Below are 14,580 nucleotides of genomic sequence, written 5' to 3' on the forward strand. Positions count from 1 at the left end.
CAAATGTCAGTGCCCAGTGACATCAGTATAGATTACTTAGTAGATCAAATAGAGTAACTTGCAGAGGAAACAGCATGGTGGCATGCACTATGGATTAAAATGTGGCCAGCCTTGTGTGGGGGATATGCAACAGTGTTTTGAAAGATTCTGTAAATTGATGCACACTCACCAGATTAAGATTAGCAATTCAGAAGTCATTCCATAGTAAATACTGATTTCTTCGAGTTTGGTTTGTGTAGCTTTGGGCAGCTGTTCTTTGAACTCTTCAGAAACAATCTGCAGTGTAGTTAAAGCCACTGTCCTAACCCTGACATGAACATGGGAGCCATTGCTGAAGTTTGAATTTTTTCTATTTTATTTCTTACATCAAGTGGTGGAAGGGGAAGAAGGGTTACTGCAAGTAAATTCCTCATAGAATCATAGAATATCAGGGTTGGAAGGGACCTCAGGAGGTCATCTAGTCCAACCCTCTGCTCAAAAGCAGGACCCATCCTCAATTAAATCATCCCAGCCAGGGCTTTGTCAAGCCTGACCTTAAAAACTTCTAAGGAAGGAGATTCCACCACCTCTCTAGGCAATGCATTCCAGTGTTTCACCACCCTCTTAGTGAAAGTTTTTCCTACTATCCAACCTAAACCTCCCCCACTGCAACTTGAGACCATTACTCCTTGTCCTGTCCTCTTCCACCACTGAGAATAGTCTAGAACCATCCTCTCTGGAACCACCTCTCAGGTAGTTGAAAACAGCTATCAAATCCCCCCCTCATTCTTCTCTTCCGCAGACTAAACAATCCCAGTTCCCTCAGCCTCTCCTCATAACTCATGTGTTCCAGACCCCTAATAATTTTTGTTGCCCTTCGCTGGACTCTTTCCAGTTTATCCACATCCTTCTTGTAGTGTAGGGCCCAAAACTGGACACAGTACTCCAGATGAGGCCTCACCAATGTCGAATAGAGGGGGACGATCACGTCCCTCGATCTGCTCGCTATGCCCCTACTTATACATCCCAAAATGCCATTGGCCTTCTTGGCAACAAGGGCACACTACTGACTCATATCCAGCTTCTTGTCCACTGTCACCCCTAGGTCCTTTTCCGCAGAACTACTGCCTAGCCATTCGGTCCCTAGTCTGTAGCTGTGCATTGGGTTCTTCCGTCCTAAGTGCAGGACCCTGCACTTATCCTTATTGAACCTCATCAGATTTCTTTTGGCCCAATCCTCCAATTTGTCTAGGTCCCTCTGTATCCTATCCCTCCCCTCCAGCGTATCTACCACTCCTCCCAGTTTAGTATCATCCGCAAATTTGCTGAGAGTGCAATCCACACCATCCTCCAGATCATTTATGAAGATATTGAACAAAACCCGCCCCAGGACCGACCCCTGGGGCACTCCACTTGACACCGGCTGCCAACTAGACATGGAGCCATTGAGCTCTACCCAACTTTCTACCCACCTTATAGTGCATGTTGTACCCTTACTGTGTATTGAACCCTGCAGTCCTTCCTCTGGCAAAAAAATGCACTAAAGTTCAATGGGAATTCTGCTGAATTTAGGACTTCAGTTTTAAGCACAGCATGACTTTTTCCAGCAGTATTTCTATATTAAAACTGCATCTCTAAGCCATTTCTCTGGCTTTGTAATTTACCAGTTCCTTCAAATTTTCCCTCTTCTGGTATGTAAGCTTATTTTTTCTAATCTTGTTTTACAAAATGGCATAAAAAACCCACTTTAGAGGCATTTGGATTTGTATCCGATGGAATCTTAAACTTTCTTCCACAAGCTTAAAACTTACAATACAGTGGAAGGATATTAAGCTACATTATACTGCAAACCTGTCTTACTAAAACAGTATTTTCAAATAGAAGAACAAATCCTCTTTCTAATGTCCTCTGGCCCTACAATGCACACTGGATATATGAGAATCGTGCTCTTGTTACTGAGCTGTTCTGGTCTGCTTCACTCCCTGAAGTTTGAACTGGATCTTTCTAAGATGTGATATTGGCTTCCTTGGATTCCCCTTCCCACCCTCTTCTCTCTGGGACTTTAGGCTATATACATGAAGGGTATTACTCCCACTACTCACATCCCACTGAGCCTCTCTGGCCTGTAAGCTGAATATTTTGAGAAATTAAATAGCTACTAGATGACTCATTGAATACAGATTTCGCTCTGACAAGCTTGTAAGATAGGAAAAAGGCCTAACTTCTTGTGCTTTATTTTTTTTTTTAATTTAAGCACTTAAATTCCATTCTCACTCACGTGCAGAAGCAGGGACTCTGCCAAAATGGAGTTGGAGCAAGTTATTAGTGGTAAGTTATAACTTCAAAACATAAGTTCCAAAAGGTAACACTGAACCTTTCTCTGAAGGCAAAGATAATGAATTTTTAAGTGAATAATCACTTCTCTGATCATTAGTGTGTGAAGAAAGATTGTAGGTTTTGTTAAACTGAAATTATGTAGAAGAATCCTAGAATATCATGGTTGGATAGTCCAGCCCCCTGCTCAAAGCAGGACCAATCCCCAATTTTTGCCCCAATCCCTAAATAGCCCCCTCAAGGATTGAACTCACAACTCTGGGTTTAGCAAGCCAATGCTTAAACTACTGAGGTATCCCTCCCCCAAGTCCTTCAAACTCTCACTTACAAACAGCCCCATTCATTTCAATGGGGCTATGTGCATGTGTAAGCTTACAGAACTGGGCCCTCTGGTTATTATAGGTAGAGCTGGTAACAGCACCTGTTAAGGTTACCCAGCACTTCCCATTATAAGACCTTGTTTTCAATTGTGATCCTTTGCCAAACAGTAAGTATGTAGGCTAAAATGTTCCATGCTGGATATCTACCTCAGCTTGAAATCTTTTTGGAACATTTCACCAAGATGGTTCAGCTGTTTTAGAGAATGAAGTTGGGGGGGAAAAATACATTTTTCACTCTTCAAAATTCCAGTGACCTCTTTGAAAAAATTAGAGCCCCCATCCTGTGGGGCAAGGACTTTAAATTGGGCAGAGGCTGGGCCTTTTGCCATCCTTATGAAAGTTTGTCCAAAGGTGGCCAAGTTGTATATACACCTTTCAAAAATGGCAGTTAGCACATGCTCATACTTACATTTTAGCTGCTAAAAAAAATCTGAAGATTCTCTCCTTGCTTAGCATGTTTGAGCCTCTCTCAGCCCCTAGTGTTGATAACCAGGCTCTGCCTGGGCCATCCTCCCAAAGCATGCTCCCTCCCACTCACACTACATGGCAAAGGCAGATATTTCCTTGCAACAGATGCTCCTGCCTGTTCTAGGTTAGGCACTGGAACTGGGGGAATGTGTCTTTCCTGTACTCTGTGACCCCCTCTGCTGGTACCCAGGCAGCATGCAGGAGGAAGCACTCAGCTGCATTTGAAGTCAGTCAATGGGAGCTGTGCTTTGAACAACTAAAGTGCTAATATAATACGAAGTACTCTGACAGGTTATAGGTGTCGAGTTTGGCCCCCACAATTGGAACTGAGCAAAGATTGAGATTAAGTATCCACTATCTGTGAAACTGGGTTAATATCTATTGTGCTCTGAGTTTTTGTGACTCACCTGTATTCTAGTAATAGGTGCCATAGAAAAGCCCATGAGGAAATAATTTTTTTTGTCCTCAGAGCCAGGTTTGATAGTGTGCACTAAATCAGACATAGGCCACACACTGTACAAGCGAGATAAAATACAATATTGAGTGCACTGAATGAGGCAGAGGTCCTGTAGGAAAAAAAAGTGATAATTAAACTAGCCATGCATACACACAAGAGGATCAAATTAAGGTCACAGGAACCTTAATTGTAGTATTTCTTATCACAAGAGCTTGTCCTTGCAACTTTAGTAATCTTAACAGATTTTGTTCGCATGTAATCCACATGTATAAATTCCACTGGTAAGTGATGTAGTTAAGCCTAAGAGGTAGTTGTGCAAGAGAGGTAGTAAAGTTGTTGTTTTTTTTGTACAGGACTGTCACAACAAATTAGTTTCACATCTACGAGCATTAGGGCAAAGAAACAAGCATAGTCATATTAAAAGCAGAAGTTTGAGATTTATTTTTTTTTTACATCCTTCCACATGACCCCACTGAAAGCACTTCCATAATTTTTCAGCGGATACATGAGCACACCAAGCAAGGTTTAGCTAGGGTCGTAGACTGTTCAGGTACTAGGACTGGGTAATTTACTACAATGGCTTTTCCAGGTTTGAGTGAATGTTAAAGATTTTTATATGGGACGTTAAGTAGCTGCAAAAGAGTTTTCCCAACACAATTTGTATGTTAGCTTCTGTGGAGTGTTAGACAATTATCGTCTTAACTTTGTCTATCTTATTTGGGACAAAGCTCATGCTGACTCAAAGTACTAAAAATAATTGTGTTTTAATGGCTAGAGAGGTGAAGCACTTTTAGTCAGTAAACTCAGTTCTTAAGCAAATTCCATAGCCTATTCCCTGAACCACAGATACATGGACTTTGGGTAAGCCATAGTTTAAATATTGAATTGACACTAATATCTTAACATTATGCTACTGCTATGAAGGCATAATGCACAGGCAGCTGTCAGGCACATCCTTGATACAGGTATCAGACAATGAAGTGATCTTACATTTTGTAGGCTGTCTGACTCAGCAACTCACACCTGTTAGCAGGAAGACCCTCTCTTAAATATCACTCTGATCTAACTAAGATACTAATGTATGGGGTTGCCTTATTGCTCATCAGTCTTAAACCGATTTCCATTCAGAGACTCAGAGCAAGCTTGAGAGAGAGAGGAAAAAAAAAAGGAATTTCAGTAACTTTCCATAGTTTTGTTACTACATCTGTTTGTATGTCTAAGTCCAGCTCTAGCCTAACAACCCAGCTTCAGTACTGGTATAAAGTTAAAATTCATCACACTGTTTCATGAAAAGGATTTTCACATTTAGAGGAAAATTTCAGTACAAGGTAAATTGAAAGAGCACATGACCTACAAATGAGAAGAATCTGAGCACCAGCTGAAAATGTAAAACATGTCATGCTAAAGATTAAAGGTTTCTTGTGAGTTTTTAAGTAAAGAAATCCTATTAAAGGGTTATTTTCTGTAATGGTTAATGAGTTCCATATTAATAAGTGGTTGGTGCTGTTAGTTTATTTAGCTTTGATTCATTCTGAAGTCCAAATTGGGAAGAAAGGTTGAAGTCAAAACTGAAAGTGAAAGAACCATGTTCATTTCATTGCTTTAAAGCAGTGGCTCTCAACCCTTTCAGACTACTGTACCCCTTTCAGGAAGTTGATTTGTTTTGCATCCCCCGAAGTTTCACCTCACTTAAACTACTTGCTTACAAAATCAAAACATAAAAATACAAGTGTCTCAGCACACTTAATTGCTTACTTTCTCATTTTTACCATATTTAAATCAATTGGAATATAAATATTGCACTTACATTTTAGTGTATATTATATAGAGAAGTATAAACAAGTCATTTTCTGTATGAAATTTTAGTTTGTACTGATTTCGCTAGTGCTTTTTATGTAGCCTGTTCTAAACTAGGCAAATATCTAGAAGAGTTGATATATCCCTGGAAGATCTCTGCATAGCCCCTGTGGTAAATGTACCCCCGATTGAGAACCACTATTTTAAAGTATAACTTATAATTAAAAACCCTTTCCTTTTAAGGGTGCATAATTAAGTTATCCCTCAGTCTGACATTCAGACAACTGTTTGTACTAGGTTTCAGAATAGCAGCGGTCACTTAGTCTGTATTTGCAGAAAGAAAAGGAGTACTTGTGGCACCTTAGAGACTAACAAATTTATCTGAGCATAAGCTCACGAAAGCTTATGCTCAAATAAATTTGTTAGTCTCTAGGGTGCCACAAGTACTCCTTTTCTTTTTGTCTGTACTAGACAACTTTGCTGCAAGATGACTTTTTACATTAGTTTTTAAAGTTAAGGGCCAAGGAATGAAACACTAAGAGGAAAGGTACTAGGCCCCTCTTTCAGGTTTAGCATTTCAGATTTAACTCCATTTTAAGTATGCTCAGTCTTAACTCTGCTATTGGAAGCATTCTGGTACAGGATGGTGCTAAAACTTGGAGCGAGTCTTGCAGTAGAAAATAGTAATTTTGAAAAAGGCTCGGTCTCTGGCACTTCGTTATAGTATTTTTGAAATGCTTTGAGCCACTATAGTTTTTTCTTGTATGCCATGTTGTTGCAGCCTTGTAGGTCCCTGGATATTAGACACACAAGGTGGGTCAGGTAATATCCTTTATTGGACCAACTTTTCTGTTGGTGAGAGAGGCAAGTTTGTTGAGGTTGGTTCAATAAAAGATATTACCGCACCCACCCTGTCTCTAATAGTCTGACAGCTTTTAGCCCGACTTGAATTGCATATAAAGGTTTGTCTGACTCCAGAGATGGGCAAGTCCATTTGATTTGGACCGGTTCTGCTCTCTAAAATCTGAAAAGCAGTTCGCATCATTCTGAGGTTGGCTAATGATTTAAGTTTTTACAAATGGAAATGTCTGACATTATTAGGATTTATCACTCCAGAAGAATAATGCAGCAGGCTCTAAAGAGTTAAAGTTAAAGCGTAAACTTCATCATTTTCATCACTCCAGAACAAGCAGTTTCTCCCAGGGTAGTATTTAAGAAGCAAGTCTTGGAATAACAAAGATAGTGAGTGCTCACACACAATGCTATCCATTCTAATCATGGGAGCAGAGTGCCAGACTGTTTACGTGGTCTGTTGCTTGAAGTGCTCTCAGCAGGATGCTTGAACTTTTCATCTCTGAACTACTCAAGAAGGGAACAGATGGACTATATAACCTTTCCAATTCTGCCACAGAAGTGGCAGGTCTAGCTTTAGAAATCTTACTGTCTTGCCCCATGATGCATTGTCATTAATTTGATTCTTTCAGATCAATAATTTGTCTTCAAGAGGAAAGAAGTAGGAGGTAGATCACTGTAGTTAAAATAAACCAAACTAGACAATTTAAGAGCTGCTGTGCAGTTGGAACTTGTAAGTTTAAAGTTAGCCTGTTGTTTAGTTGAACCGGTCACTTAACGAAAAACCAGAATGGATTTTTATTCATACATAAGTTTATGGGAAAGAAACAAACTGAAGTGGCAAATTTAAAAAAAAAATGCACTTTAGCAAACGGATATTACATTACATTTTAATAGTGGGCCACAAAATGCCAGTTTAAAAAAAATAACATTTTCTAAACCCTTTTGAGACATGAAAGTATAACTTTACACCATTTTAAAGCATGCTTTCAGTAGCTGAGCTTCTGTTTAGGAGGTAATAGATTTCAATTATTTGCTTTAATACACCAGAGGTCCCTAATAGCTACTGAGCTGGGAATTAAAAAGCCTTAAGCAATAAGTTAAAGCAAGTCTACATGAATATGGGCTAAGTACTAGGCAAAGACATTTTCCCTTTTCACATTTCAGATGGGACTATAGTTTGTATGCCACTTGCACAGTTTATATATTGTGCAGTGCCCTGCTGAAAGTCCACACGTACTCTACAAAAGAGAATGAATAGAAACACCTTTCTTCAGATGTAATAACCACAAATGGTTAGATTTATAGTTTTGTCTTCCCCATTTTAAGTAAAAACATTTGCAGTTTAAGCCATCCCACCTAACAGGCAATCGAAGCAGATTCCAGGGATACTTCCCGTCTCAGTATGAAACCACAAGGTTCCATATTCTGTTCAATACTGTTTTCTAGCTTCACTGCAAGTAATATCACTATCTGCTCTATCTCCATCAAAAAAATAGGGTTCCAGCTTCCTTCATCTGATTTTTACTAACCTAATGAGAGAACAAGTGGTTTTTTTAAATTACAGAGCCTAGATAAGGGTCAATCATTAAGTCAATCATTTCAGTCTTGGACACTAAGAAGTTTTCTCTTGTGATGTGCTAGAAGATATGTGAATAGTAATACTCATGTTGCCCAAAGCTAAGGGGCTAAACAGCATTCACTGCCTCCCTAAATACTGAATTATTCTAAACTGTCCCTATTATATGTTGCCAATGAGGAAGTTGTGCTGTTTTCCCTTTTTCCTGAAGTAATTCAATGCAGTTTGTCGTACAGTAACAAATCCCAGAAAAGTGTTGCATTCATGCACCTGTACTCCTAGTACATACTGTTCCCCTTTATACAGAGTTTCAAGTTTTCTAGAGAGCAACTGAACACTGGACCTGCTGAAAATCAGACATGCACCCATTCCTTAAAGTCTCAGAATAACTAGACTTTTGTTTGGGTTTCCCCTCCCTTATTCCCAAGCCAAACTAGAACTCCACCCAGCCTGAATTAGCTTGGTTCTGCTGGGTAACATTTTCACATACCTCTTCTCAGAAAGGTGCTGCAACAGAACAAGAGAGAATTGCAGCATGCTAATCTACTTAGATTCAGTAGTTTTGTGAGAAGAGACTGACCAATTTTCCCATTTCTCTAGTTTAGACATTTAAAAACTCACTGTCAGCATCTTGGGGGGGGGAAAAAAAAGTCAAGGTTGGTGTCTTCAGACGTTAGTAAAACCACTTATAGACAGACAGGTTAGTTCAATTCAGTAAGCAACATTCCCACCTCAAGTGACGCTGGGGCCTGCAGTCTTCCTTGATCCATCCACAGGGCAACAGCTGTATTTTTACTGAGGCAGTAGTCATGCATTGTCTTCCAAAGGAAATACTAGTCGGGTGCCCCTGCTTGTAACTTCGTGGTCTCCCATTCCCAGCTCATGTTCCAATGCCTCCTCTGAACTACTTTTTGTTTTCCTGCCATCGAGGCTAGTGGTAGCAGTGCGGGAGCCAGAAGAGCCATTAGCAGTTATTGTCGTATCACCATATGTCAGAGTGAGGTCACCATCATTCAGAATAAAATCTGAATCCTCCTCTCGAAGCTGCTCCTGATTCTGAAACAAAAGAGCATCCAATAACACTTGGTTAATATTCTCTTTTCATTGTCTTAAAATAGCTGAACGAAGGGATCTACACTTACCAGTCAATACATAAGAGTTAACAGCAGGGGTGAAAGTCAGTGGAGTGACTTACCTGTACCTTGGGGCCAGCTCTGGCCCCCGGAAGAGGCGGGGCCTAGGGCAGAAGGGGGCAGGGCTGAGGGGGTCAGAGCCAGCCCCAGCCCACCTTGTAAGGTAAGTGTGCCCTCCTCCCCCACTGGGGTAGCAGCAGCAGCCTGGGGCTCCGGGGGCTATTTAAAGGGCCCGGGGCTCCCCTGCTTCTACTGCCCCAGTTTTTTAAATTAGCCGCCAGAGCCCTGGGGAAGCGGTGGGGCTCTGGCGGCTATTTAAAGGGCTGGGGCCGTAGAAGCAGGGGAACCCTGGGCCCTTTAAATAGCATCAAGGCCCTTTAAATTGCCACCTGGGGAAGCCGGGCTGCCCCAGTACAGTGCACTGGCTCTTGCCAGTATGCCGTACTGGCTTACTTTCACCTCTGGTTAACAGCCAAGATACATTAGAAAAACCTGAACTACTAAATTCTGAAAGTCTAGCCTAAGTAAGTAAAAGCTAAAACTTTAAACCAAGTGGTTAAACATCACCTTACTGTTCCCTGTAAAGCTACTGCTATAAATGTAGGTTTTTTGAAGTTTAAAAACCTGAGTCCTGGAGCAAATATGGTTGGTTCTTAGCACTGAAGAGTCACTGCAAAATAGAATTATGAAAGAAAACTAATAGTACAAGAGTCTAAAAATCTAGGCTAATTTTTTGTTAGCCAATATGCTAAATTATGAAGTGGGGTATCAAGTCTAAAGAAAAACAGCAAGCCAAGATTACCAAGGAATATGAACAACAACACAGCACTTACAAATATTAAGCTTCACAACCCATTTGATAGGTAAGTACTACTATCCCCATTTTACAGATACAAATGCAAACATGTGAAGTGACTTGTTCAACATTACACAGGAATCAGTCATTATCACTGTTACGAATTATACCTAATTGGTCACGCACACAAACTGCTGCGAATTATACCTGATAGGACACGCACAAGAACTGCTGCGAATTATACCTGATAGGTCACACACAGTTTGAGTTTAGGCTAAGGCACACGAACAAAGTCCACAACTGCAGAGTTCCCGAAGATACTAAGTTTATTACGCTCGAGCATGGTGCCCCCCTGCTAATCAGGAGGGGACCCCGAATGCAGGTTATACAGAGATTATATACCTTTTGGCAAAGCATGTTGCCCTTATGCATCGGAAACCTTAGCCAATAGATAAACCCTTCCCTTATCTACCACCTATCCCTGCTAAGTGCATCCCCCGTGCTAAACCATTACTTCAGCTACACAACATGGTCCTAAAGCAATGCACCAGTAGCCTTTCTTATCAGGATGGGAGGCTCGCATCAAGGCCAGGAGGCAGGGAGTTAGGAACAGACAAAGAACAGAAACCGGGAGTCGAGACAGGCTGGAAACAAGGGGGGGGTTTCACAGGAATGCAGTATTTAAGGAACACTCCTCCTGGTGCATGATGCGTTTCCTTTTAGACAATGGTGGACCCCAAACCAAAATGAAGTCACATATGCACATATACTAACTTTTCCTTAACACCACAAAAGATAGAGATACTTACTCCAGGCTCTGTTGAGGATTGGGGCAAGCAGGGGGAGGGAGTGTCAAAAGAGGTATGTGCAAACTGATAAAAATTAACAAGTCACCAGCACCAGATGCTGTACATCCAAGAGGAGTTCTTAAAGAAATTTAAGAATGAGGTGACCCAGTAACAAAAATATGAACATATTAAAACCAGCTACCAGTCTGGAAAGCTGGGCATGTGTGTGTTAGTGTGTGAGTGAGTGAGTGAGTGAAAGAGCACTGAAGGAAATCCTGAGAATTAAGCCAGTATAGCCTACTTGAGCACAAGGTAAATTAATTTAACTGATATAAAAAAAAACCAAGAGATCATGATAGCAGCTCAGATAAACTTCTAGTTCTTTTGACTTCCATAAATCCTTTAAGAAACCGATTCACAAGAGGCTATGAATACACTCAGCCATCATGGGGTGAGATGCAACGATCTGCTAGGGAAAACAGAAAGTAGGAATAATGGCTAATTTCCAATGCAGAAAAATGGGTCAAAGGACCACAAAGTTCTTTGTTGAAACCAGTGTTCAATATGATATGGGAAAAGAGTGAACAGTACAGCTGGTCAGAAAACAGCAACCTCCCCCACCCCATGCACCCCCTCAAAATGGATTTTATTTTTTTTAAACATAAAACCAAATTTCCCCCCGCATGAAATTTCTGTAGAAAATTGATATTTTGGTGAAATATTTCAGCTGAAAAACAAATATTTTGATTTAAATGGTGCTGTGGTGTCTCATGGCATTTGTAATTCAGATGTCATTCTCTCATTCTCCGCTATGGGCTGGGCTCTCTGACAGACTACATTTTCCATGATGCACTATGACCAGGGACTCCTATGATACACCTCTGCTGATCACTACGAAGAGAGAAAGTAGTAATTCTTTCAGACTGGAACCACAGTGCCTCATGGAAGTTGTAGTTCAAGTGTCTTATGCTCCCATTCTCCACTGTAGGCTAGGCTATTAGACTACATCTCCTATCAGGCACCACTTTCTCCACTTCTGGTGAAGGGAGGTGATGTGTTATAGAAGTCATGGCCTGTAGTGCATCATGTGTAAGGAGGATATGATTTCATCACGGAGGTCCCAGATTCCATGACTAACAGACCTTTGACTTCTTTGGTTTCAGTTGCACGGCGGGGCTCGAGCTGTCAGTCCTCCCCTGCCCGGACAGGTCCCGGGTTTCCATGAATTTTGTTTATTGCCCGTGACCTGTCGGTGACTTATTAAAAATAACCATGACAAAACCTTAACCGTAATCATGTGAGGTGTAGTTCAGCAAGAGAGCCCTGAATGGAGAGGAGAATGGGAGCACAGGACTGTTGTATTGTGGCTCCATTGTTAATTGAAATACCAAAATTTTCTACAGGAAGAGACTACGCTGAAAACTTCATCTAGCTGAAAATCCAATTTTCCACTAAAAAACAGATTAGATGGAGAATGGTCTACTAGCCCAGGTGAATGGTGAGGTAGCAAAATCCACAGATGATATAAAACATAGGTTAGTCAGGACTGGAGAAGGATGTGATTAATTAATTAATTGTTTAGGTGAGGTAAGCCAGACACTCCTATTTACCATGTTGTAGAATTAAGGCTGCGAGATGGTCATGGAGGTCACGGATTCTGTGACTTTCCATGACTTCTGCAGCAGCTGGGGCAGCTCAGGCAGCCCCTGTGCCAGGCGCATGGCCACTGCTGGGGCAGTCTTGGGCCACCATGCCCCTCCCCACCCCAGCAGCAGAGTTTGGGTGTGGGAGGGGGCAGGGGCATGGGATGGGGTGAGGCGGGCTCTGGGCAGCACTTACGTGGGGGGCTCCCCAGAAGCGGTGACATCCCCCTCACTCAGCTGCTAGGTGGAGGTGTGGCTGGCAGCTCTGCATACTGCCTCCGCCCAGAGTGCTGGCTTCTCAGTTTCCATTGGCCGGGAACCGTGGCCAACGGGAGCTGCGGGGATGGTGCCTGCAGGCAGAAGCAGCACGCAGAGCTGCCTGGCCATGCCTCTGCCTATGACCTGAATGAGGGGGATGTTGCTGCTTCAGGGAGCCCCCAAGGTAAGTGCCGCCCAGAGTCTGCCTCACCCCAAGACAGAAGATTTAAGACTAAAGTATCAAAGTTTAATATAGAAGAACTTGATGTTTGTCTGAATAAGAACATTCAATTAGACTGAACAGAGTAAAATAGATTTTCAGAAGGTATATATATGCTTATATTGACCAATAAATGAGGAGGATTGTGAAGAAAACAATACATCATTTCACAAAATTGTCTACTATAAAGCTTCTTGCATCTTCCTCTGAAGCATCTGGTGTTGGCCACTGCTGGAGACTGACTAGGTGGACCATGTGTATCTGATCCTGCATGGCAGTTCCTACATTGATCCTGGCTGCCATCCTATGATTTTGCCATAAGACCATACTTATGAACTTATAAATGTGATCAATTTTAGGGCAAACAAATGAGTTTTTGCTACATATTCAAGAAGCACAGCCTTTTATAACCCAAGAGACTTGTATTTATCCCACCTCTTTGATTAGCATTTGCAACCAACAGGCTATTTATTTTATGGGTTTTTTTTTGGAACAATCCAACTTCTATGGAAGTTGCTTCACAAATTATGAAACTTGTTTTCACAGAATATGTACTCTAACAATTATGTTTAATATGTAAATCCGTGATTGCATATTCCCAGGCAGAAAGGATGTGTGAATGAACCTACTGTGCTTGAGAAGGGTCCCAGGCAACATGAAGAATTCTTTTGAGAAAGATGGGAAACGTATCCAAGTGGATCCCTAGGGACTTGAAATTCTTCCAAGAATAACTCTAAATTGGCCTCTACAATCCCCTATCATTCTGTGAAAGGAGCAGTTTGAATTCACTCAAGAAATACATATTTTACTTCACTGTTAATTCATTCAATTTGTCAGTTACACACACACACGACCCAATTCTGCCCTGATCTATACACTACAATGCATTCACTTCAATGAATTTCACAGGCAGTAAGTCACAGTAAAACTTGGCTCTTAAGATTATCACACTCCTGGGAAAGAGCGCTGGGGTTACTAGTGGTTAAAAGATTAGAACCTATTTAAGATAATTAATTACACAGGCAATCATCTCTGCTATCTACTAGAAAAGACCTGGGAGTGCAAAAGACGTATACATGGTACGGTTCATATGGTTTTTGTACCAACAGCTGCAGTTTAATTGTAACTACTATCACCACTTTTTACCAGCACAGACAGTATGTGTAATTTAAATGACCACTTCTGATGCAATGTTTTCAACTGTAACAAACAATATCAAGTAGTATGAGCACAAAAATCTGTGCTACCTTAAATTTGGTGAGGAATGCACTCTGTCTTAAAGATTGCTATTAAATAATTAAGCAAAATTCTGTACACCATCATGGAGCAAATGCATGCAAGTTTGGCATAAAAACAAGCCAATAAAAACATGGAGGGTAAGAAACTGAGAATTTCTGCATAATTTTATTCCTGTTTGTCAAAATTTCAAAGAAAAGAGACTTTCCAAATTTTGAAATGTGAAAACGTTTGACCAGCTGTAGTAAAAACCTATTGCCAGGTTTTCACTACCCTGAAAAGTAATTTAGCTCCCTCTGCTGGTTTTATGCCAGCAATGCTCTGTCCTTAACATCCAGACATCAAAAGTATGAGTGCCCAATCAAGCAAGCTGTTAACAGAAAAACTTTGATGAAATGTAGCTTCATTAGGACAAGCAGACAATAGCACACAGCTGTGTTTCCAAATAGAAGAAGAAAGATTTGGTAGGATCAACCAGTTTAAAATAACAGCAAATATAAACTTCTATACGGATATCTTTAAAGACTTAAAAGGCAAATACCAGGGTTATTGTGTGGGTTATTTTTTTTTTAAATAATCAGCTTCAGTGTGGGAGGTATGACAAAGTTCTTTTAAAATTACAATTTGTTCCATTATTCCCATTTGTGTTAGTAAACCTGC

At 41.0% G+C, this 14,580-nt stretch overlaps 1 protein-coding gene across 2 annotated transcripts in view; it reads right to left on the minus strand.

Annotated features, from left to right (window-relative positions):
- Window positions 1–7,050: 7,050 nt before the first annotated feature.
- SLC9A7 (solute carrier family 9 member A7) overlaps window positions 7,051–14,580 on the minus strand; it is a 128,184-nt gene continuing 120,654 nt past the window's right edge. For both annotated transcript variants that reach the window (XM_073353345.2, XM_073353354.2), the window contains one exon: window positions 7,051–8,902. In XM_073353345.2, coding sequence (XP_073209446.1) covers window positions 8,654–8,902 — 249 coding nt within the window. In that variant the 3' untranslated portion in view covers window positions 7,051–8,653. The remainder of the gene's footprint in view (window positions 8,903–14,580) is intronic.

Source organism: Lepidochelys kempii, chromosome 1 (assembly GCF_965140285.1).
Source record: "Lepidochelys kempii isolate rLepKem1 chromosome 1, rLepKem1.hap1, whole genome shotgun sequence".
Taxonomy (NCBI): Eukaryota; Metazoa; Chordata; order Testudines; family Cheloniidae; genus Lepidochelys; species Lepidochelys kempii.